Source organism: Harpia harpyja, chromosome 11 (genome assembly GCF_026419915.1).
Source record: "Harpia harpyja isolate bHarHar1 chromosome 11, bHarHar1 primary haplotype, whole genome shotgun sequence".
Taxonomy (NCBI): Eukaryota; Metazoa; Chordata; class Aves; order Accipitriformes; family Accipitridae; genus Harpia; species Harpia harpyja.
Genome location: NC_068950.1, coordinates 5,178,882 through 5,203,886, shown reverse-complemented (window position 1 = coordinate 5,203,886; position 25,005 = coordinate 5,178,882). Strand labels below are relative to the sequence as shown.

Here is a 25,005-nt window from a genome sequence, read left to right as displayed (position 1 = left end):
AATTGCCCATCAAGGAATCGAGTAATAAAGTGGAAAATGGCAGAAACATATACTGGTTCTGGGGCCTGTTTTAGGTGAGTAAGAGGAAAAAAAAAAAAAAATTGTATTTTAAACAAAGTGCTGGAAGAAGCATTTTCATGTGAAATCTTCCCTGACAGATTAACAAAGCAGTTCTGGGACCGCCTGGTAAAGGCTGTTTTCCCCACTTCGGTGGCAGCACAAGATCTTAACTGGCAAGAAAAGGAAGTTTGGCAAACGGTCACTCCTTGGATGCAGTAGGAACATTCCCCCTAGGGAGCTGTGAAGGTGAAATCCCACAAAAGAAATCCTCGTGGCATCTGCTTTGGTTACAAAACACACCACGCAATGTCCAATATTTACCCAACTAACATTAATGGCCAAAGTTTTCCAATAAAATGCATTACTTTCTCAACTCTGCTTTTGGAAATCCTACTATACTACTCCCTACTGCTAGAAGGCTCCTTAAAAGCCTTCATAAGCAGCAAGTTTTACCAATTACATCTATCTCAAATACTTACCTCTGCTGAACACTTAGATTCCAGGAGGTGTTTGCTGCTGTACCAGAGCAAAAGGCTCTTTTGTCCAGCTTGACCATAATGCACATTCCCCTATGTCGTTCTTCTGGGGTTATTAAAAAGATCGTGTGTGCTTTCCGAATGAAGGGAAAGATGGGATTTCCTACTGGAAACCCCCACTGGAATTACACTTCCTGTTGTCTAGTCTGGAATTATTTAATGCCAGTCTCCTCTACAGAACTGTATGTGGATAAGAGAGTTTTCTGGGTTTGCTGCAGTTTTAGAAGGTCTTAGCCAAGGCAGAGGATGTTATTGTCTGCTGCAGACTTTATTCATAAGAAGCAAGCATCAGTACAGACCTTGTCAAATGCTTCCTGGGAGGAAGAGCAGAATTTCAGGCACTCATCAATGAAGAGATTGAGATATCTTTGACGAATGTTTGTTGGGACTTTAGCACCAAATTCAGTGGGAATAACAGGCCTCTGTAAGCTGGCGCTCTAGAGATGAGACGGAGAGAGAGAAAGAGGCTATTCAGGGTTTAAGAGGTATGTGGCTTTGAGACTCTCACATATCCTGCTATGTTATTAATAGTGGCATGACTTCCTTTCTGAAAATCTGCCCAAAGCTAAACATAACACACATCATTTTTGGTACTAAAAACGCCACTTGAAGCTTTTGTACCACCTTCAGTATTTGAACTACTTCAAAAAACAACCATGTTTCGCTATGCAACTCATCCAGCAGCCAAGGACTCCCAGTGGCATTAGTCACAATACTATATTTACACATACAAGCCATTCCAGACCACAAAAATGATGACATTTACATTAAGAGATTCAAGATTAGGATGGTACCAAGCACCATGCTTTCAACTGGAGACATGAACACAACACCAGTTATGTGCATGACAGACATGGTTTTCTTTTTGGTACTCTGGCTGTGAAGAGAGAATGAGAGGCCCACTCCTGCCAGGCTGGCAGCCAGCTAAATCATCACACTTTCTGTGGGATTCCTGTAACTTTACTGTATTTGGTTTCTTCTTCCTTTTTTAATGCCAATCATGATGCTCCTGAAAGGATTTCCCCCTTAAATTGAATGACATGGTCTTCAGGCATAAAAACTGCACGTTGGACCAAGTCACGACCTACCACTGCAGTTTTCCATTTAACACCAGTTTATCTGCCAAATCACACAATTTGCCTCTTTTTTGGAGAAAAAAACTGTACATTCACCTCTAAAGCACTCAATTGTTTCATCAGTCTCTCTCCATCCCACCCAAGAGATATCCATAAACCAAACCATCTGCTGCAATCTGTAATAAAAACAGCTCTATGGAAGGGGAGCAACTGGTCCTAATCTCAATGGGAAAAGTGCTCATTTTCCTCGTAAGACTTCCAATTTGATGCCCTATTCAAGGGGATTTGGTCCTTTTCATTACATATATATTTTTTCTCAACCTCTAATACGATACCCTTAAGCACCTCTGTAACACTGGCAAATATTATCCTTTTGGTTGTTTCTTTTATTTTTAATCAGCTTCAAGTTATATGTTGCTATGGTGGCTTTTTGGGTGGGGAAGAAAGAAAATGACTTTTCACTCCTACAGAAATAATCAGAGTACTTTATGACATATCTTGACACAAGGTATTATCAATAAAGATATCTTTAATCAAGTCCTGGCACTAACCACATTCCTTGCCATCCACTCCAGCAAACAGCTTCTTATGCCATCCGCAGGCAGCTAAACGAGAAACTCTATTCTGAATTGTCTTAGCAAGTAATATGTTCCCCAGTGCTCATGGGAAAAGGAGGAACTTCTTTGCTAACGAGTTCATAGCAAAAGTACTCAAAGGCTGGGCATGTATACCAGGAGAAAAAAAAAAAAAGAAGAAAAAAAAAAAAGATATTTTTTTCCCCAAATATTAACAGCAGCATGAAGTTTAAATCATCACATTTTAACTATATAGGTCACTGTGGGACATTATTCATAACCACCTTCCTCAGTATGGCCCACAAAGCCCGGGAAGGCCATTAATCCAGCCATGCCTTTTGAAGACGAAAAGCTCCAAGTCCCTGACACAAACAGCTACACACCTAGCCAGACAGCACAACAGAAGACTCAAACTGAAGATGAGTGATCAATATTCAAAGAGATCAGAGCAGCACTTAAGTATTTCTATCTTTTTAAGCTCCTACCCCTCAAGTGTTTAATTTTTTATACAATGCTATCAAGGAAAACCACAGGAAGAAACAAACCCATTTAATCAACCTAATCAAAACACCACTCTTCAGAGACTGCTAAGTTTGGAGCAGCATGGTTAAACATACCACCCTCAATGGGGAATGACCGGAAACATTTCAAATTTCTCTTACCTGTAAGGAGGGAACATGTGCTATCCTTTTCGGCACGATGGTGCTGGTGGTCTTTGAAGCCATCCCAGCTAAGGTGCAAGCCTTCAGAGGAAGGGTGGATGCTTCACAGTCATTGGAAGGTGTGACACTCCTGCCAGCAACAGTCGTCTTACTACTCATGAGGCCTGCAAGAAACAAAAAATATATTTAGGTAGAAATCCAACCACTGGGCTTCAGGTTGCCAGAATGAACTTACTATAAAAGGTCCATGCTGCAAGCTGTGATTTTTTCGAATGGAAGTCTCCAAAGGGATACAAATTGGGTAATTTTACCACCTTCCAGGCAAGGATGAAGGAACCTTCTGCCAGGAAACATGCCTCATTTCTGTTTGTTTTGGGGTAACTGAGTCAGCAGGGTTTAAAGATGTAACCCTGTCAGCTACAATGCACTAACTGCCCATCGCGTCATCTCTGAGTCCTTCCAACTACAAAGGGATACCAATGAGCATTAATTAGTACTTCCCTCCTGTTCGTGCCACCTCTGAAAGCTTAAATGGAAGAGAGAATGAGCAGCAAGCACACTCCAAGGAAGAAACACAAAAAGAACAGGCTGAAGTGAGGGAGGCTGGATGAGACAGACAGGGGAATGAAGCTGTATGTCTAGCCTGTTGCTTTTCAGAACAGGATGGAATTTCCCAGGGGAAGGACCTTCCACTGGTCACTATCAGCAAAGATTCAAGTCATGGCCAATGCTACACATCTCCTGATAGTTCCACATCCGTTCGTGAGAAATTTAAACATAAGGCAGTGTCTTTTAACAAGGGGGAGGACAGGACAGCATTATCACAAATAACGCTGCTGGCTTACTTTGTTTGGCTGCTGCGGAAAGGGCTACATTTGGCACATGAGCAATCCTCTTCTTTTCTCCTGGCAAAGAAAGAGAGGCCTTTTGAACAGCCACAGCCAGCTGTGCCGCCTGCTGCTGAGCCAGCTGAATCCTCTGGTAACAGACCTCCTGAGCAGTGGGGGGACGGTACGGCCGGATTACGGGCTTGCTCGGGACCTCTGCCTGCACAGACAAAAAGGTTTTAGAGCCAGCATGCTCGCCTGCTCAATCCCCACCCTCTGGCTTCCATTCACCCAAGAAAGGTCTCTTTTCCTCAACCCCTCTCTGTTAGCAAATACAGGTCTTTGAAAGAAGAAGATCCCAACCGTCCTCCAGGACAAAACATTTAGAGTCACCCACCAAAAACCATGACATTAATGATTCGCCCTCTGGCAAGACCTCCCAGCACTCTGACATGTTCCTAAATTGGTAGGTGGTATTTGAACTGCTTGTTTAATTGCATGATGTTCCCCATCACTGTGCCTAACCCTCTTCTGGACTCTGTCAATACTCTCAGCTCTACAGTCTTGCACTAGAAAATGAATGTAGCCCCGTGCTGCCTACTGCGTGCTTCTTTAGTTTATATTGCAATGAAAAAGTGACTAACTATTCTCCATTCCCCTTTGCTACATGATGCTGACTTTTACAGCTCTCTCCCTCTCTGTCTTTCCCATGCTGATGAACCAGTGCCATCTACCCTTGCATTACAGCAGCTCCCCACCTCTCAGCAGCCTTGTTTCAGGTCTCTAGTTCCTGTAACTACTTAAAAGTCTCACATATATGTATTTATAGGATTAGAGCGTTACATAAACTGAGCTCTGAATTTTAAACAGGCTGTCCCTGCCTACTTCTGGAGGCATTTCACTGCTTCAGCCGTTACTAGCACAAGTTACACATGCATTTTCTTTGATGTCCAAATTTAGGTTGCAGGAAAGGTGCCAGAAATTATGTCAGCAAAGAGAGAAGTTTTCTAGCAGCAGAAGTACAAGAGAAACAGCAGTAGTACAAACTTCTCCACACTACTTAATAACCTTTGAAATCTGAGAAACAGGCCTTCCCTCCTGATATTTCTTCAGAGAAGGGTGCGCTCACACAGCCCGTGTGTAACGTGGTGGTTTTGAGACCGCAAATTGGGGGCAAACTGGCACCTCCTGCATTCCTGGTCTCTGATGCTGACACCAGCTTCTGGATACCAAACTGAGTGCAGTCAGCCCTTGAATTATAATTACAGACTTCCGAGCAGGACAGGACACTCATTTTCTGCCTCACCTTCAATTCCTTTCGCCCACCATTTCCCCTGGCAACTAAACTAGAACTCAGCTCCCCCGCCTTCTGCCTGCTCAGTCCTTGAGCTATAAATCACAAGCAAGACTGAGCAAATATTCAACTTGGAGGGACACAGCAAAGCACAGGCCTCAACTCTGCACGGAAAAGCAGCAGTTCAGGTCTTACGGCACCTCCTAAACAAACTTGGCAGCAGCGCCAACCTGAGATACTCCAGGGAACGCACGTCCCAGTGCGTGCTCAAGGCAGCTGCTGCTGAGCACACCAGATCGGCTCTGTTTGCCCATGCAATGGCTGTGCTGGGGCTCACATCTTTGGAAAGCATTTTGGGATTAGCTGTCACATTAAGAAAATGTATTTAAAGATTTGTACATGTCTAAAAGGTACCTATTTACAATAAATATTTGAGTTAATGAATTTCCAACCCATTTGCTTCAGTCTCTTATCTCTTCACTTTGGAAGAAAGGGCCCTTATCAAAACACATGAACTGGCTGAAGATATGTAGTTAAATAAAACGCATTGTATTGACCTCAGGGCTTCAAATTATTAAAAGCAGAGAAACCTTTTCTAGGCAGAGAGGAAAGGAAGAACAATTAATTTGGACTACCCAGCTCAAATCAGTGCTTAAGTCTCCACTCTTATCCTGCTGGAACATAAAACTGACTAATCTGTGCTCAGCACCTGGAGGGAAACACATTAAGCCCTCAGAGAAAACATGAATTAAAATCCCAGTGAGAAAGAAATAAAAAAAATCAGAATGCCTTCCTTGCTTCTTTTTTTTATTCTTCTCCTCTGTATTTAAAGTATTTTCACAATTGTGAAAGAAGAGTATCAGACAAGATACTGTTGATATTTTGGCTGATTCAGCACAGATAAAAGGCAATGGTTTTAAACATCTGACAAAATTCCTACAGCTATCTTTTAGGTCCACAAGACAAAGAAAAGTACCATCAAACACAGACTGACCTTGTGTCCAGCTAATTTTTATCTAAGTGATTGAATGAAGCTATACTGTAGAAAAATGAACATCTCAATTTATCCCAATGAGTTACAAGGCACAGAATCCATTTATGCTTCTACAGCTTACCCTTAGTTTTATGAAAGTTTATTAGAGTTTTGCTGCCATTTGTAACAGATGCCTAACCACGTTTTTCAGAAATCAGAAAGGGGAGAAAAGAAAACTGACATAGACGGATTCCAGCACAAACAACTCATCCGCTACTGCTTGAACCTGGGACGGCATCATTTTCCAGTGTTGTAACAGGAAAAAAATCCTCACTTTAAAGAATCTAAACTTTTGCTTCTAAAAGCTCCACTTACATTTCCTTGTTTGACAAGATGAGAGATCCTTCTTTTTTGGCCAGGAAACAAGGTAGTTAAATTATCTTCTGTCTTTTCTTCATTTCCTTCCTCTTTGGATAGCTGGAAAACAAAAGAACAAGATTCCAAAATTGAATGGACTTGAAGATCCCTCCCAATGAGGAGATCTGAAAAATCTCCTTTTGGGTTAACAGAAAGTCTTTGCAGGTGGCAGGTGAGAACAACATGTGGTCAGCTGCTGAACTACTAAAACAAACCTTGTTTTGAACCCAAGAGCCACCAATGAAGCCAACGAACAGCAGCATTACAGTTCTCACCCAAGCAGTCGCTCCACGAGCTGTGCACTAGGCAGCACTGGCATGATTCAGGAGAGCCCCTACCTTCCACAAGAGACTTGAACTCCCTTCTCCTGCCAGCCACTCACACACGTCACCTTTCATGGCATTCTTAAAATCCAGGGGGTTTGAGGTTTGTTTTTAAGAACTTGGGAGCTGACTCATTTCTGCCCTTGAAGAACATGCTGCCAGAGCAGGTCCTGAAAACCTGCCTGACATCAAACCACGGTGCCCCCACTCCACATTTAGGGAAATGTTTCTCTGCAGTTTTATCCACAGCCATATCTGCAGAAAGACTGCAGTAACAAACCCCCAGGTCACCCACTTGTATGGCCAGAAACCCAGGAGGAAGTAACAGCACCTCTCCAGCTAAAGCTACTTCTGAATTAATATCTCAGACTTGCTCCCGGGGGAGGGGGGAAACCACCTTAATATCTTCTTTGAATTTGACTCAGCTGTTCTTTTATACAAAAAACACTTTACAAGTTTATTTTTCAAAACTATAGCTGCTCTCCAGTCAATCTTGCTTTCAGTTTTCCAACACAACCCCTGGCAAATCTCTGAGCAGAGACGAGCCTGACAATCTCTTGGAAATTCAGCAACAGAGCTGAGGGCTGGATTTGGGGATGAGCTCAGACTCCACTTAGGTTGAGCTTGTGTTCATCACCACAAGGGCATTCTGGATGAGCACTTTGCACTGAATCACTTTGCTCTCTAGGAACTCGGTAAGTCTGTTAATTCAGTTAAATCCTTAATAAACTCACTCACAAAGCGATCATGCCTGGTGGAAAAGTACCACACTGCCCACACGTACCTTCCCTCTGGACTAGCACATTACCAAGATCAAACGACATGGGCTCCATCTACAAAATTATTCTGTAAACAAAAAATTTCCCTGTGACCAATCCCACCCACCAGAAACACAGCGGGGAAGCAGGTACCTACTTACAAACACCCATGTCTCAAAGAAGGACACCTCCGCTGCAATGCTTGTTTCTCCCTTTCCAAAACAGGGGGAAATTAAATTTCAGTGCAGGGATATAAGGTAAAGCACGTGCAAAGGAAACACACGTGGCTGCTGACAGCTCAACATTGCCACTCCATGCCAGAATTAACTGTTTGCAGTGAGTGGCAGCCCCTGGTTCAGCACTTTCTGAATTCAGCCCATTTTGAATCCCCCTGTATTTGGAAAGCTCTAAATGGATTAGTATTTCCCACTATAGATTGTATGCCCTTAAACTATTTTCACTTAAACTGGGCAATTTGGAGAAACAAAGCCAAAAATAAAGTGCTCTTTCCTAGCTGGGAATTATACTAAACACTGAAGAAAGAACACCTGAATTTTAAACAAGCAAAATCAAGTAATGCTTAATAGTTCAGAAGAAAATCATTACACTGAACTGCTTTATATAGTTTCTCCTACCAAGGCATTTCATGAGTGTAAAAAAGGTCTTTACTTGTCAGCAACACAGACTTCTCTCCGAACAGATCGGGGATATTAGTGCAACAGAGAGTTCAGCAAAAAGCTTTAATAGTCCAGCTATTCTTTTCAAAAGATGAGCTCTCCTCCCCACACTGCAGATCCCGGCTCACTTTGTCCTCCACATACAGATGGTCGTGAATGGAAGAATTTTGTTCATGGCCACTTCACCCACCCAATTCACAAAAGCCTGAAAACCAGCACCAATTTCTGATGCTGTTTTTAGAATAAAAGTCAACAATCAATCACACCAGGAGAAACTGCCTCTCCACCATGCAGTTGCATGGCTCCTGCTGCACTCGCCCTGCCCCTCCTTCAGATCAGTAATTCCCAAAGGAGTCTTGCTGTGTTTGAAGGGGTCTAAACTGGAACACATTAGAAGCACTGGTGGTGTCCCAGCACCTCCATTATCTTTTGGATGCAGGATAGCTGCAGTTGAAGCCACTCAGTAATTCCTTGGATAGACACACTCGTCCTTTGGTACCCCCTCTCCCCCAGCACACAGAAGGCACCTGATTTTGTCACCTTGCCTCATTAAGCCTGCCAGGTAATACAGCTAACTCAGCAACCCTGATACCTCTGCACTGCAGTCAGATGTGCCAGATGCATAATGCTAGATACAAGTTTGGGGTGTTTTCTCAACACTGCCAAATTTGTCACCTTTTTCTTTTTTAAAGCTCTTTCCAATCCAATTCCCTGAACACCTGCTCTGTACACAAGCCAAATCATCCCAACCAGAAAACCTGGGCATGCTGGGTTTGACAGCAAGTCAAACAATCCTGCCCATGCACAGGCAACCATTCCTGGGATCAAGGGTTTGCTCTTGCTGCCCAGTCAAACTCAGATGTCAGAAGATGAAGGATGAGTTTTGTCTGCTCCTACTTCCCTGCCTCAGATGCTGTTAGAGGATCACTGCCAGCAGCTGCTTTCTAGCCTTTTACACTTGCTCCATTCTGTTTTAATCTTCGAAAATGAGGGTCTTGCATCCTCTGGGGAGCCCTCTGACCTCACAGTCACTGGGCAGAAGCCTTTTTATGTAAATGCTGTCTTTTTACCTCCTTATTCCGAAACCCCTTGTACCTTTTGAAGAAATTTGTGCCACCTACAAGGTATCCAGAGATCCTCATAAAATATCTGCAGTATGCATTTAAAATAGGAAACAGTAATCTGGGGAGTCTCCGAAGTGTCCAGTGCCAACTACATAAATTTACTTGCACCAACACATTGTCCTGGTTCTACCTGCCACTACATTCCTTAAACTATGCTGCAACAAGAAGGCATCACCCAGATTAGCAAGCTTGGATTAGCTTTGAAACACCCACAACATACTCTCTGAAGCTTTTTCTCCAGCCATCCAGGCCACCATGGTTCTTAGGCCAGATGGAGAGAAAAGTAGCTGATAACCCTGAAAGCTAAAGGCCTTCCACACAAAAGGTAACTGAATCCTTACATTTCACAGCAGCTTTCAATCCAGCAGGTAAATTCAGGTGCAAACTCTTCAAAGCACTCAGTCATGACAAGGATGAGGTTCTTCCAACATATGGAGTCTCCCTCTGTAGCCCTCTTCAGCTACTTGAAATAAGCAACACTACTAAACTAAACCAGAATCCTTTCACATTTAGAGGTGAGAGAACCAACCAACCCAAATCAGCATTACCTGTTTACCCAGCCTTCCCTTGTCTTCAGTTTTCACATCTGTAGATTCATTAAAAATCCTGAGACACTCTTCCATTGGATCTGACTCAAAGTCCAAGTCTTTCTCAAGAATGGAATAATCAATGTCATCAGATGTTGAGGAAGATGATGACGACTTTGACAATTTAGAGCGCTTCACTTTCTTTGTCTCTTCATTATCACTCTCAGAGTCTGAACCACAGTCATCACCATCCGAGTCTGAGCTCACATCAAGTAACGTGGATGGCAAAGGCTGACCTTTCTCATCATCATCTCCACTCTCATCGCCGAACAGGTCAACATGACTCAAACTCTGCTGCTTCCGACCCTTCTTTGGATCTCCTTTTTCTGTAGAACTGACCTTTTCTTTCTTTCGCTCCAGTGCTGGAGTCTTGGTCCCTTTCTCTTTGTTTTTACGGCCAGAGGTTTCCTTACCATTTTTCACATCAACTGTTTTCATCTTGGAGTCCTTCTTGCTGCTCCCCACCTTCTCTGTGCTAGAGCCTTTGATCAAACCCTCACTCTTGCTTTTCCCTGAACTACTGCTGGCGGACTTGGATTTTTCTTTCTTAAGCCCATCCACTTTTTCTGACTTCTGTTTTTCAGGTTTCTTTAAATTCCCATCGGTTTTCACTTTGACACTTTTATCTTTGCAGTTTTTCTCTTCATTCTTGATTTTTAATTTTTCTTCTTTCTTGAGCACTTTGTCTTTTTCTGTATTTTTACTTTTCTCCTTCTTACCAACCTCATTGAGGCCAGGTGTTTTACTAAGGTCTGATTTCTTCCTTTTTGTTTTGTCTTTTGAGTCTTTGTTTTTGTTTTCAATTTCCTGGTCATTCTTACCAGAACACAATTTCACTGCTTTTGCATTCTTGTCTGATAAGTTTTTGGCAAGATTTTTCTGTGAACTTGAAACGTCTTCCATGCCATATCGCACTGCCACTTCTTTGCTATCCTGGGAAGCAAAGTCATCCAGTTTGGTGCTCTGCTCTTTTTTGGATAACCCATCGTTTGACTCACTTTCAGAACCAGCTTTTGACTGTGAACTAGCAGAAGTTGGTTTATATTCCACATCAGCCTCATCTTCAGAGGAAGAGAACCTGGCACACACTTCATAGTCATCGAGTACTTCACAGAGCTTCTTTCGTGAAGGAGAGTAAGATTCTTCGTAACTAGACACCCTACCCCTTTTAGACCCTTTTGGCTCCTTTGTTGTGGCTTTGCTCAAAAGCCTGGCTGAATAATTTGAAAGTGGGTCATATTCCAAGTCTGTAGAAGGCTTAGAGTCATCAATCACATATTTATTGTTAGTGACAGTGCTACTGTATTTTTTATTCTGTACTACAGCCTTGGGAACATATTCCAGTGAGCTACCTTTAGATCGGGAAGTATCCAAAGTGTATTTACTTGACCGGCTAGCAGCAGCGAGAGGAGTAGGGTTGTAGTCCGAGTTATTATTAAAGTTGTAGCTACCTGGATTATACTCTAAGGAGGTAAATGAATCATTTTGTGTCCCAGCAGGTGACACGGGTGTATTCGAAATGAGCGAAGAGGCCTCTGAAGCACTGAACTCCTTTGTCGTTTCTAGCAGCTCCTCATACTTTTTCTGCTCTCTCTCAACTTCATTTTTGACTGCCTCAATGGCCTTATTGACCAGCTCCAGCTCCAGAATACCAGGTGTCACATCTGTAATGTCAGCCAGAGTGCCATCCTCCACCTCCAGTGAGGGCCTCGGAAGTTCTGGATTGTAGGGATCATAGCCTCGTTCTGTAAAAGAGAAAGAAAAAATAATTTACTGCCAGGAATTTAGGCAAAATTTTCTTTGGAGTAAAATTTTAAAAAAGGTCTTTTTAAGGTCTGCTCTCATCAAAACCCAATACTACCAAAAGCCATGCTCTTGTTGCCACAGAATAAATGTTTGATACCAAAAGCCACCAGTGATGTTCTCTGGCCAGCGGCAGGTGTGTGGCTAGACTAGATTTTAGAAACTACTCCCGGGTCTTAAGGACTAAAGATCTATTAACAAAGTGGTTTTATTACTCATGGAAAACCTCTATAAATTAAATATTCTTTGGGGCACCAAAGAATAATCACTGTATTAGGACCAAGAGGAGCTGAGTCTGCGCAGAATTATCTGCTTAATTCAGTGAAGCAACCAAGGGAGGAAAGAAGATTCCAGTATGAAAACTGTGGATTAGGTTCTCACTTATCAATGCCAATGCCTAAAGCCCACTGAAAGCCTCCAATATTCCTCAAAGCTCAGTACTTCTCACAGCAGTTGCAGGAAAACCAGTCTTATTTGGACTGACAAACTGAGTGCTGCTAGTAAGAAAAAACTACAGGTACAAAGGCAACACAACTCAACCACACAGAACAACCACCAAGACAGGAATATTAAACCACCAGAACGTTTCTCTTTTCCGACATTTGTCTTTTCAGACAAGTCCCTTCAGTGGCCTTACACAGACATTTCTAGGACTACAAGCAGAGGATACACTTTGACCATGCTGCACAGCTCTTCCGACCACAGCTCTACAGGAGTGCTTTTGGCAAGTGATGGTCCACCCTATGGAACTACATGGAAATGCTAAAGCAACCTGTCCAAGTGACAACTTACAACTGCAGAGTCCATTAAAGCTCATCTTGTAACATTCATCTTGAAAAGGACATGGGAGCAGTTGTCACAAGCATAAACACTCTCTACTTTCTGCCACGGTATCCCAAACTCTCCCACCTACCTTTCCAACTCATAGTGAAAAGGAAGGGAAAAGGATGTCATTCACGCATGTGTGCAGAGTGACAGGCACCCTGCTTGTGAAAGCAGGCAGGAAAATAACTTCGCCTTAAAAAAATTAGACTAGTAATGGAGGAACCCAGTAATAAAAAGGTGACTGCATTTAGCAAGCTAACAGAAGCTACAGGTAAGTTAATGGCTGCTTTTTGACTTTGAACAGTTTTCAACCCTTGTTTTATCATAGTGTTTCTGGATGCTGATATTCCAGAGGAACTTTTTGTTCTTTGCTAGAAGGGTAGTAGTAAAACTGGCTTTCCAACATGAATATGTAGAAGAAGAAAAACAATAAGCAGAGAGATGAAAGACAGGGGAAAAAAAACCTCTCAGGTCTAAGAGGGCTGAAAGAATTTCTTGTAACAGCCAGAAATGAACCGTATTTACAGGAGCTGTTTCTACCATTCTCACAAGACTGAGTTTTTTCTTGGATATTTTTTTTTTTTTGGAGAGGATCCATGAATGCACAGCTCCCTTTGGTAATAAGAAAAGAACCTGTCTAGCAGTTGGCAGAACTAGCCTCCATGGAAGCAGAATAATAGAGACTGGGTTAAAATAAAGACAGTGGTTTCATAAAATACTTTTTACTCCCTCAGGTTTGCAAAGTTTTTTTCCAAACCAATTAGCTCCTGATTGAGCAGGGACTCTGGGCAATCATAGTATGGTGTCACCATCTTCCAAAGGACAGTCTGGCTGTGCTCAGGACCAGAAATCTGGGGAAAAAGGAACAAGGTGATATATTTCTATAACTAGCTTCCCCTCCACCTATTGCAAAGTGCTTTACAACCAAGATACAAAGAGCATTTCCAAAACTAGTGTCTGCTCTTCCTGATGCCCAGCACAGCTCGCACCCTGGGGGAGAGAGGGAGGGAGAAGGTGGCAAAGCAGAGCATCTCAGCGGATAGTGTACACCTGACAGACTGATATCCAGAGCCTAGTTAGAAAAAGAAACCACGAAGAAATGCAGGTAACAAGGAAAAAACAGGAACAAATCTAGATGCAAACAGCACCAGCAGCATCAAGGCTAGTATATGTAAACAGATTATCAAAACAATTAGGTATAAATATTAGCCTAACAGCTGATGAACAACAGAGCCCTCCATACCCGCCACCTCATTTCTCACCACTTTGCAAAACGCCAACTCCATAGTGGTAGAGAAGACCAGTGCGGTGAAGTCTGGAGGAGTCAGCTATTACCCTCTAACGCAAGATGGAGACCTAAAATTTAGCACAAGCATTGTTAAGGGAACAGCTGAAAGCCTGGTAATTTGTGCAGCGATAAGTATTAGGGGGCCTATAAGCAAACAGAGGCAAGAACACAGAGTCTGGATCTAAAGACTTGCCAAAACAAACACTACCACACACAAAAAAAAACCCAAACCCTAAACTACACAATACACAAAATACATCTTGTCTACACAGAAAAGCAAACTATTTTAAATACATCAGGATACAGAGAAAGTAGAAGATAATCTAAGTACAGACCTGGTGTCTGATTCTCTGCTGTTCATCTACAGTATAAAAATAATTTGCACATTTTCTTTCAGTGGAATGACCAGATGTAAAAATACATTGCAATCTCTGAGAATGCCAGCAGGCTTTGAGATATCATCATAAAAGAGCTCTTTTGTAGGTGTGTAGGAGGCCTGATGGATTACCCAAGCGGTGCTGATCAAAGGCTACCTTTTCCATGAAAGAGACTTGTGTAAGTGGGCTCCGTGATACTAATCAGGACTGTCACCTTTGGCCATGATGCATTTGCAGATAATGTAGTGGAAACACAAGCAGAAGGGGATTTTTTTTTTTTTTAATGTATCTACATACATACACACACACACACATATATATATATATGGATAGCCCTAAACACACAAGTCCCCAGAGTCAGGAAAATTAAATAGCCTATCTGAAATCAGGCCACCTTTTCAGATGCCTAATTATACTTCTAAGAACCTAGAAGAGAAAAGGATCTCTGGGCGATTGAGCCCAGTGCCACACAGGCAGGCACCCAGCTACACCCACACACCCCTTCTTACAACCTGAATACGAGATTCAAACGAGTCTTCAGCTTCTGCATTTATTCCTCTCCATTTCAAATGCATTAGTGTCCATGGTGTAAAGAAAGATTACTACAAGATGAACAACACTGATTTTGCTATTCTGATATACAAGATGTCTGCAGTATTTCTGCTGAAGCAAAACGAGATAGAGGCACCACATAGTAAAATAACTCTTTTAGGCTGGATGTCAAATTGAGAGTCTACACTGTCCTTTGAGAATCGTGAGATAATGAGACTTAAGATGACAACTCCTTATAGGATTGTGAACTAAACTGCTGTCAGGACACTCTTTAAAATACAAACTATTTTAATAAATTAATATACCTCAGACATAATGAAATAGTCCTTCTGAGGCACAAAAAGGTGAAGTTAACATCAACACTACACCAAGAAAGTTATTAATAATTTACATAGGACCTCAGCAAACAATTTATTTAACCTAGAACTACTTTAGAATATACCAAAATTAACTGCACTTAAATCAGCCATTTCAGCCGAGTATACAAAAGCATAAAACAAGATTCTTCAAAAGAACCAAGGTTGATTGTTTTTTTCCTGGCTACAATCATGTTGGTTCTGGGAAACGATGCCTGAGTTCTGAGGTGGAGCTGTTTTATTACAGAGTTTCTAAAGCTAACGACTCCTTGCTGTACACTGGTCCTTCTAGTTTGTGCAACAGGTGAAGGCAGTAAACAAAGGCTGACATTAAATGAATAATGGGAGTACAAGGTCACCTGTTTGATGTTAAAACTTATTTTACAGTGAATCACTCTGGAGAAAAAGATGTCTCTTTTTTTCAAGCAACCTACCAGAACACATACTTCAGATGCTTTAAATACAGAAAAGCCCAGATGTATGACAGGTACTGGTGGTTGTAAACCTGCAGGTTTTGGAAGAGGAGTCAAGCTCTTCCATGCATGTGGGACATGGATAACAACTACCTTCCTTCCAGATATAACAGTTGCTAAGCAGCAACAGCTGCTGCTAAACAAAAGGGAGGCAAAAATTGGAAACTTTCAAATTTACAGCAATTAAGATCTCGAAACGGAAGGGTTTGCTGGCCAAGCTGCAGAGGTACCAGCACAGGCCAAAAGACAGTGAACATTTTCAAGACCCGCCACTGAAGTCACCCATTTTCCTGGGTCACCTGGAGCTGGCAACAAGAAGTGCATTCACTGGGAGATGGGGACAGTGAAAGCTGTTGGGAAACCTCTTTGGAGAAAAAAAAAAAAAAAGACATTTTTATTTTAACGTCATCAGAACAGCTTTGTTAGCTTAACAGCTTGCCTGTGTTTACAGTGCCAGTACTTAGCAAATGGACAACCTTTGCGATTACAGAAAAACTATCACCATTGGAAAATTATTTTAAGCTTTTCATTTAATGCTTCACAGAAGAGACAGTGGTTTCTCAAGAACAAAATGTTTCAAAAGGCTTCACCAGCAGGCTGAGTTTTGCTACCGTTCAGAATTAAACAGTGCAAAAGAAATGGCAGGTTTTGGCGCAGACCTCATTTGTGAGTACCCAAAGCAAATTTCCAACAATTAATTTAACAGTCATGTCCAACCACCTGGAAATAATTAACACTGAGATTTAAAATAGTAAATTTCAAATAATTATTCAGAGTAAATGGGTTAGGAGGGCAGGTAAGAGGAGCTAAGAGAAATGTGTCTTCAACTTTAAATATAACGCTAGTCCTAATGATTTTTTTTTCGCTCCTTCTTTCTCTTTTTAAATAGTGAATTTAATTATTAAAATTAAGTATTAAAAGCATAGATAACCTTGTCCTGGTCTAAGAACATCAGGGAAGCAAGGTTTGAGAGGTATTACAGCCAGTCTAGTCCAAGCTGGCCAATGCACCCTACTCCTTGCATTTGTTACTCCATGACAGGTATTCGATGCCACAGCATCAAAGTACATCATGAACCAACAAGGTCATTTCTTTAGTGGAAAAAAAGAAGCAAATATGAGAAAAGAGAGTCTTATATTAGCAAGGCTGAAAAAAGTTTGAACAGTCATCCATCACACTGCGGTACTTTTAAACCTGCTGTAACAAAGCCTGCTTAAGGTCAGGGTATGGTTTCACCAGATGTTGTCAGCCAATGTAAGCACTCGGTGCCACCGAAGAACTGTCTCAGTGGGCTGAACTGGTTGACCAGGGGGTTCACCGGAGGGTTTCACAACCATCATAGGGAGGGGTGGATCACACTGAGGGACAAGAGCAGCCAGACATCACCCTCGTACAAGCCATAAGCCGTTTTCTCAGCTCAGCTGCCTGAGACTGCTGACGTGCTGTGGCTGGAGAGGAGACACGGACCTGCCCGAGTGGGTTCAATCCAGCAAGGGAGCAGCTCCAACATGGGCCATGTCACTCCTAAGCAGGCAGCATTATCAGGGAACGACTCACTCAAGAAACTCACTGTGACAGGAGGACATTAGGGCACACCCCTCACAGCAGCTCAGACAGCAACATCCAGGGAAGCAGTACACACCTCCTAATTTTATTCAAGAAAAATCAACTTTGCATGGTTTTGTCTCTGGTGCAGCAGCAGATGCATCTAAAAGGTCCTCAGGCCTACTAAATATGGCAGCTTCACCCTCGTGATAGCCTCACAGACAGTTCTGGAGGACTGTCCTGGATGCTGGGACTGCCACTGCTTCACACAGCAACACTAGTTAAATCTAAGGACGCAAAAGCCAGAACAAGACAGTCTGGCCCATGCAAAAGCCATCATTTACATTCCTCTACTGCCACAGTGATTTATAGTCCCACCCGTCCTGGTGCTAAAACACCAGCAGTAGGCAAAGAGCATCAGAGGTGTGTCAAGATCTGTGATAAATGTAATGTTTTCCTAAGAGGAAATCACACCATTGGTACATTTCTCCCATAACCTAGGAAAGAACGTGAGAAAAAGAACTGGTGTATTTACCAGGACAGGGGCAGAAAGCAAAGGTTGGCACCCAAAATATCACGATTGCTCCCCATGCTGCTATCCCGACCCCACAGCCTGTCATCACACAGGCTAGAAGGCGTCTCACCGTTTTAAAATCGATGATACATTAATCTGGATATTCAATGTTTGGATTCTTTGGAGACGACTTTCCACTCCCTTTCTCATTTTAGCTTTAAAGTTATTCCTCAATATACAAGAAAAGTTGAAACTCTGTTTGGGGGAAAAAAAAAAAAAAATTAACGGAGACTTATTTTTTCTGTTTCTGAGAAAAAGACAGACCAGAAAACATTTCCACATCTCCTGTATAAGTGATGGGTAAAACTAAGGATCTACTCCAAAACTTAATTAGTTTTTTCGAAGAAGGCTACAACTTAGCTTTCAAAGCAGAAGAAAAAAAAAGAAATACTTCAAGTATTCTGGTGTCTTCTTTTCTCTCTATTTAACTCCACCTTGAAAACTTACTTTGACCAGCATGGTCACAAGCAGTAACACTACTCCTCACCCACCAGTTCCTTAACTTTCCAGCCTTTCTCTTGCTTGCTCAAGATAAGTTACCTTCTCAACACCTGTCTTATTTCTTTAACTGTTTCGGGTGAAGAATTCCCATTTAAGGCAAAAAAAAACCCTCAATAACCAGCAGTATTTCAACACAGTCACAACTGGAAACTTTGAAAAACAAAGTTAAAAACTAAAGAAAAGCACCCTTCAAGCTCTATTACATTTAAAAACTTCAGCTGTAACTTATGAAGGGCTAAAACAAAAACTTAAACTGGTTTTAAAACCTGTCCGGCTTTAGTTAACTCAAAAGCTGGAATTAATACTTTGCAGCTCCTTTACGACTCAAGATACCTGCAGCTCCACAGACTCTTTTAACCAGCTATCCCAACACACTCCCCGATTCTCAGCACAGATCCTCTTTAATAAAAAGGCTAGATCTCACAGGGAAATTAAAATCCTTGTGCAACTAAACCCTCCAAAGCAGAGCTAAGTTTTTTTGCATAGTCCATGTATTTCAGAGGCATATGCAACCCTGAGGACCGAAGTCTCACATTAAATGAATGGCTAACACGTGAAAGCCTCTCTGGAGAAGGCACTTCTCTCGCAGCTGCTTCTTCACATACTGCAACCCACACAAAAACACAAGTTCACTCCACAGTAAGTCAAAAACTTCAAAGAATTACCTGAGCTCCCCGCAGTTAATAAATATTGCAGATATTTGTTCATGCTGTACTTCAGGCTTTTAATATCTGCTTGGTACTGCTAAGACACTCCGGCAAAGGCTTATAGCACAATACCGCTGACCATGTGCTGACACAGCACTTTCTGGGCTGCAGAGATAATTAGGGCAGGACTTACCAACCCAAAGTCCCGCCTTCACCCTCATTTACTCCCAAGTCGGATGAGGTTTTACTCAAGAGTCTCCAGGGGCTTTTAGACTGTTTTCTTCTTTCCTAGCACTACTACTATCATCTTGGGGGATTTTTTGACATCCTACTTTCCCCAATCCCCAACTGTACACGTTGCTTTTTACTTGATTTGAGCAACACAAGTTGGCAAGCACAGCAGTTTCCCAAACAGCGATCCCCAGGGTCGTGCTAAGCGATCCCCTCATCCTGCTGGGCCCCCCTCAGCAGCATGCTCCCCAACTGGAGCCCAACACCACCCCACTTCTCCAGCACAACCACCCACACTCAGTCCCAGCAGGGAAGGAGGCTGCAAGGCAGGGAGATGACCTGGCCCTGCTTGTTGGTGCGTGCCTGCCTGCAGCCCAGTGCTGCCGCCTCTCCGGTATTACGTGAGCCCGGTGCCTCTGACCCCCCTCACCCAGCACAGGGCAGCCCAGGGAAAGCGATTTGGGAAATGCTGGACTAGTGAATTGTGCTTTCTGCTTCTCCAGCACTAACACAGCACTGCAGTGTTTGACTAGAGCTAAAAAAAAAAACAAAACCAGAGGAAGTGTTTAAATGTCAGGTAAGATATTCCACACTGGAGAGAGAAATCCTGTAAGAGCAGACAAAGGGCTCCTGTGGTGGGCAGAGAGGAGCCTGGGGAGCTCGCAAACACTGGCACAACTCTAGTGCCTTCAACACCCATGCAGGTCGCTGCACCTTTAGCCTTCAAAATCCTTCCGGCTTGACAACAGAGAAGATCTGCTCCCACCTCCTGCTTTTCACAGGTCTGTAACTGGAGTGAGGAAGAGCCATGTGCAAGCTCAGGGCCGAGTCTCCCCACAGCCACACTCCCACTTGCAGAAAGACCAAAAACCAGAAGTGCCCTGTCGGCCCACACCGAAATCCTGACATATAATGCAGCTGCACCTGCCCACCCACAGGAAACCTGCCATAACTGACAATTTAGTTAAATGACAAGAAATCCCTAACCACTGGAAAGCCACGACATTGATTTACATGAAAAGACACATCCTGACCTTACCATCAAGTGGGTTTTCTATTCTTCATTTCAAAACTCAGTTAAGAAAAACATCCACTGGCGACATTTTGGTAATTACTGTCCTATACACAAATGTGGGGGGGGGGGGAAGCAGTCTTGACAATGCCCCCCACATGCAGTTCATGGACTAGAGCACCCAACACTGAACCACTCGATTTCCTTTCTTGGTGAAGAAATACTGAAGGCAGTTCATAAGTTTCCATTTCTGCTCATTCAATTTCCCTGTAGGAAATACAGTAATAAAAGCTCTTTCCTACAAGAAGCTGATCTTGCACAACATCAACTACAGGAAGGAAAACGCATCTGTAAAGACTTTTTTTTCATCCTTTCTACACATGGAGTGAACCTGTGCTGCAATATAAGTAGTACAAAGGCAATCCCAGACAGCACAGAGAGGCTGCTCCCACCAAACACGGCTGAGTTTAATGCGCAGCCCCTCAGCAATGTGCTGTATGAGGAACCTGACTGGCAAAAAAGACAACAGCCTTGATCCTATGGTGACGCATGGGCTGAGGATGATTAAAGTTGGGTTTTAACATTTAAAGAGCCTCTTTAGGTTTTACCAAGTATCGTTTTGCACAGTGCTTTATATACAAGTCACAGCCATCCCACGTGGTTGCTTTTTGGCTGAAGACTTTGAAGAAGGGAGAGGTAAAGTGCCTTCTTGCATCAGTGACAGGATCAAGAGAGTTAAAGCTGGGGAGATAAGCCCACAGATTTCTCCGCACCCGACCTGGGCCAACAGGAGCCAAACAGTGTTACAATGGCTTACTTGCGGGCTGGGTAATGTAAATCACAGAGAGGTGAAAAATTCCACCGCTGGACAGTACCACACAAACCCATCCAGTCACCTTTCAAAGATGCAATCTAGATTTAATCTGCAAAGCCTTGCCCATCCAAATAGATAATCCACTGTGCTGGTTTTGGCTGCGATAGAGTTAACTTTCTTCATAGTTGCTAGTACAAGGCTGTGTTTTGGATTTGTGCTGGAAACAGTGTTGATAACACAGGGATGTTTTTGTTATTGCTGAGCAGTGCTTACAGAGTCAAGGCCTTTTCTGCTCCTTACCCCACCCCACCAGTGAGTGGCACTTGGGGTACACAAGAAGCTGGGAGGGGACACAGCTGGGATGGCTGACCCCGACTGACCAAAAGGATATTCCAGACCATAGGACAACATGCTCAGCATATAAAGCTGGGGGAAGAAGAAGGAAGGGGGGGAACTGTTCAGAGCGATGGGGTTTGTCTTCCCAAGTAACTGTTACACGTGGAGCCCTGCTTTCCTAGTGATTGCTGAATGCCTGCCTGCTGATGGGAAGTTGTGAATGAATTCCTTATTTTGCTTTACTTATTAAACTGTCTTTATCTCAACCCACAAGTTTTCTCACTTTTACTCTTCTGATTCTCTCCTCCATCCCACCAGGGGGGAGTGGGCGAGCAGCTGCGTGGTGCTTAGTTGCCAGCTGGGGTTAAACCACGACACCACACAGCAAGAAAACCACTCCACAAGCTTTGGACCATACAAGACGACTGCTGAGCAACTGTCAGTACGCACCACTCCAGAATAAAGTATTTCAAGGCGGGGTGCTGAAAGCCTTGCTCTTCCCATCTCATGCTAACACAAGGATCAGAGCAGACAAAGAGGAATTCAGACCTCCAGACCTGGACACAGCTTTCTGCTCTGGGTTCAAATAACATCCACCTCCTAAGCATCTCCTGACAGCTACTATCAAACCCAGCAAACCAAAGAGCTGGTTTCCTTAAGATATTTATGAAGAGATGTATTATGCTTCTTTTATGTCTTTCAGCATACTCAGAACCTGGACTTTAAAGAGAGACCTATTTTTCTCCTCTACAGCTCTTGAAGAGATGCTTTTAGGACTGAAGGCAGTTCTTCCCTCCTACTTACACAGCACGCTTTCAAAGCACTTCACACACATTCAATAATCTTTTCATCCTGCTCTGAAGCAGGTGGGGTTTAGTCACTTTGTAGATGGAAAAAGCACTTCAGCCAAGTCAGGATTAGAATTTGCAATCTCCAGATTCCCAGTCCCGCACAGGCTCACATCCCATTTCTCAGCCCACGAACACTGCCGTGGAAATACCACATCAGTGCATGCTACCACCCCAGCACCCTCCTCAGTTTTCAGCCAGCCCTGAATTTCCACAAGCCTCCAGGTAGCCACACATTTTTACCACGCAGGCAGATACTTGCAGTAAAGACACCGAAATAGATTTCCCACATGAAGTATCGTACATTTCAGAACCCAGTTCAAACACGTCCTATGGACCAGATGCATCACGGCTGTTCCCTCCTCACCCAACAAGTTTGTATTTACTGAGCTGCTTTCAGAGGGGAAGAAAAGAGAACGCCTGCCACACGCAAACAGCAGCAGCAGGAGGAAAACTCAGTCCTCCTGCTGCTGCTGATCTCCTAACAGGCATGGAGGCCTCTTCACCACTGTCTCCCAGTGGTTGGGACCACAAGAGCACTGTATGAAAAATAAGGATCATCTATTACGAACATCTGAACACTCTGCTCCTCAGGAAGTCTGGAACTGTGAGGGGGGCAAAGAAAAGGGAAACAGTGCTATGTCACACTAATTCCCCTTTTCATCTCCTCTCTGCTCCACCTAGCACTTGTCCACAGCCTCCTCCCACCACGACCTGGCAAGGCCAGTTCGACTTCTCAGTTTTCAAAAGCTACTTTCAAGGCTATGAAAGATCTACTAAGAGTGTTGGGGTTACTGCCAGTCCTACAGTGATCCTCAAACACTGAAGTCAACATCAGCCTCGAATCAATATGCTTAGCACGCTGGTTCTTTAGATGTTATCCTTTTTTCTAGGCAGTATCCAAGAAAACACAGATCTGCATTGTAGCTCTTGGTGTAGATACCCACCTGCTTTGGCAAAAAAATTAGGCTTTTAAAGCTTATTTATTGAGCAATGAGATTAAATAGGTCAAATATGCCTAAGTGCACTGTTCTAAGGCTACTTTAAAACAAGACAAGTAGTTTCACTGACAGGGAGCAACTTATGTTGGATCAAGAACCTGCTTTCAAGAAGATGGTTGCCTGGTTGCTAGCTAAACTACTACACCCTCTAGTGTAAATCTTAAATACATCCTTCCAGGCTAGACAAGCTTCAGACAGACAGAGGAAAAGACAGGAGCACTTCAACCTGAACCCTTCAGATGAAGAGACACAGCACTGCTTACAAAACAACTGCAAAAGCATCTTCTGCTCCTACAGAAATCAGGCACCTTACGCAATCCCGTTGAAGTCCTTTCTAAAAGAAAGTGTTTTGCAGCAGGTTCATCGCTCATTTTCCATTTCTCAATCAAAATCAACATAGAAAAAAAATGGCGGAAGTCCAACACTAAGCTGAGGCAGAATTTACAGATTCCTGGTTATGACACCCATGCCATGCATTAGATGCCAAGAGTTTGGGAAAGAGGGCAAGAACACACACTGAGCTGGCTGCAGGGAGTGGGAGGCAGCAGGCTGGAAGTTAAGCTTCGTTATCCTGCTTCTTTTGCAAGTGGCAGACGCTTCACCTAGGAAAACTAGACCCATGCTTATAGCTTTTGTTTTTCAAAAGCCAGAGCTTCTCTAAGAGTCATAATATAGTAAGCCGCTCTTACTCCCCAAAACACAGGGTTTTTTTCCTGGGTCACTAACACATCCTAGCCAGGTCTAACAAGACATTTGGATAATTTCTTTCTTGTAATTTACACTCAGCTCTTACATGAACACTTTTCAGCCAGTATTAGAAGCTGCACACACTTTCCAAGTGCAGCAGGAGGTTTTACTAAAGATGAACCTTCACTTCCCCATTTCGAAAATCAAAACCAGCACCAGCTTTTATTTAGAACAGCAGCATCTGTTTCAGGTGGCAGACCAAAATGAGCAAATCTAGTTCCAAAACTGACACTCTACAGATATTTAAAGACAAACAGGAATAGTACACTGAAACTTAATTATAATATCAAGCACTTAGAGGACCATCCTAAAGGGTTCTACGGAGCTTTTCAAATTCAAAAGAACACCAAAAGAGGCAAAAACTTTTGTCTTTCTAACATGGTATCTGTCTGCCTGCGACAGCCCTGAGTACGCACGCTTCCTTTATTCTAAACTAAACCACAGTTGTGGTAAGTTGACCAGGTAGCCAGGAGACACGAAGAATTAATCATCTTCCAAACTTGTGAATAACCCAAAGTTAAGCAAGCACAGAAAAAACACAAGTCATGCTTTATTTTGACAAATTCTGCTTCAGGTTGTTAAGAGACCATACATACTAGTAAGTATACCTAACTGAAATAACACAGCTTTAGCAAAAATAAAGCAAGCAGCATTTTTCTAGGGAAAAGAATGAAGGTTTTTCTCTCCAGATAAATAAGCAGATCAGCAAATAATGTGTGTAAGTAAAACGACATGAGTTGCTGGAAGAATGGAGGAGAACAATAGCTCACTAACTTTTTTGTAGCCAAGCTTCATCTGAGAAACCTGGCAGCACTCCATGACTTACTCAAGACCCTCATAGGGAGGGGGCCCGGCTCACCGCAGCCCCTGCCCCACGACACCCCACTAGCAGAACCTGCCTCGCAGCACTGGACAAGAGAACACATCACCTCCAGCTCCCAAAGCCCATGCATCTCCTGAAGGGTTGTGATGGCACAGCAACTCTTAGCAAAGGTTTGAGTGAGAGACTGCCCTGACACCTCATTGCCACGTGAGCCGTGGTGCCTGGAGGGACAAAGAAAGGGATCAGAACAGAGCTGCCCTTCTGCAGCCTCCATCCTGGTGATGAGAGACAGGCTGACCTCAGGCAATCGGACATTTTGGAAAGCTGCTCCCCACCACCTCCTGTCAGATGGCAACTGTGGGA

At 43.1% G+C, this 25,005-nt stretch overlaps 1 protein-coding gene across 4 annotated transcripts in view; it reads right to left on the bottom strand.

Annotated features, from left to right (window-relative positions):
* The window catches only part of REXO1 (RNA exonuclease 1 homolog), a 42,312-nt gene that overhangs the window by 16,532 nt on the left and 775 nt on the right, over positions 1-25,005 (bottom strand). For 3 of the 4 annotated variants that reach the window (XM_052800876.1, XM_052800873.1, XM_052800875.1), the window contains exons 2-6: positions 9,851-11,634; positions 6,379-6,480; positions 3,755-3,956; positions 2,910-3,073; positions 896-1,033 (exon numbers count right to left, since the gene is read on the bottom strand). In XM_052800876.1, the coding sequence (XP_052656836.1) occupies positions 896-1,033; positions 2,910-3,073; positions 3,755-3,956; positions 6,379-6,480; positions 9,851-11,634 (2,390 nt within the window). Of the gene's footprint in view, positions 1-895; positions 1,034-2,909; positions 3,074-3,754; positions 3,957-6,378; positions 6,481-9,850; positions 11,635-18,848; positions 18,960-25,005 lie in introns of those variants that run through there. The other variant, XM_052800874.1, reaches the window with a different exon arrangement.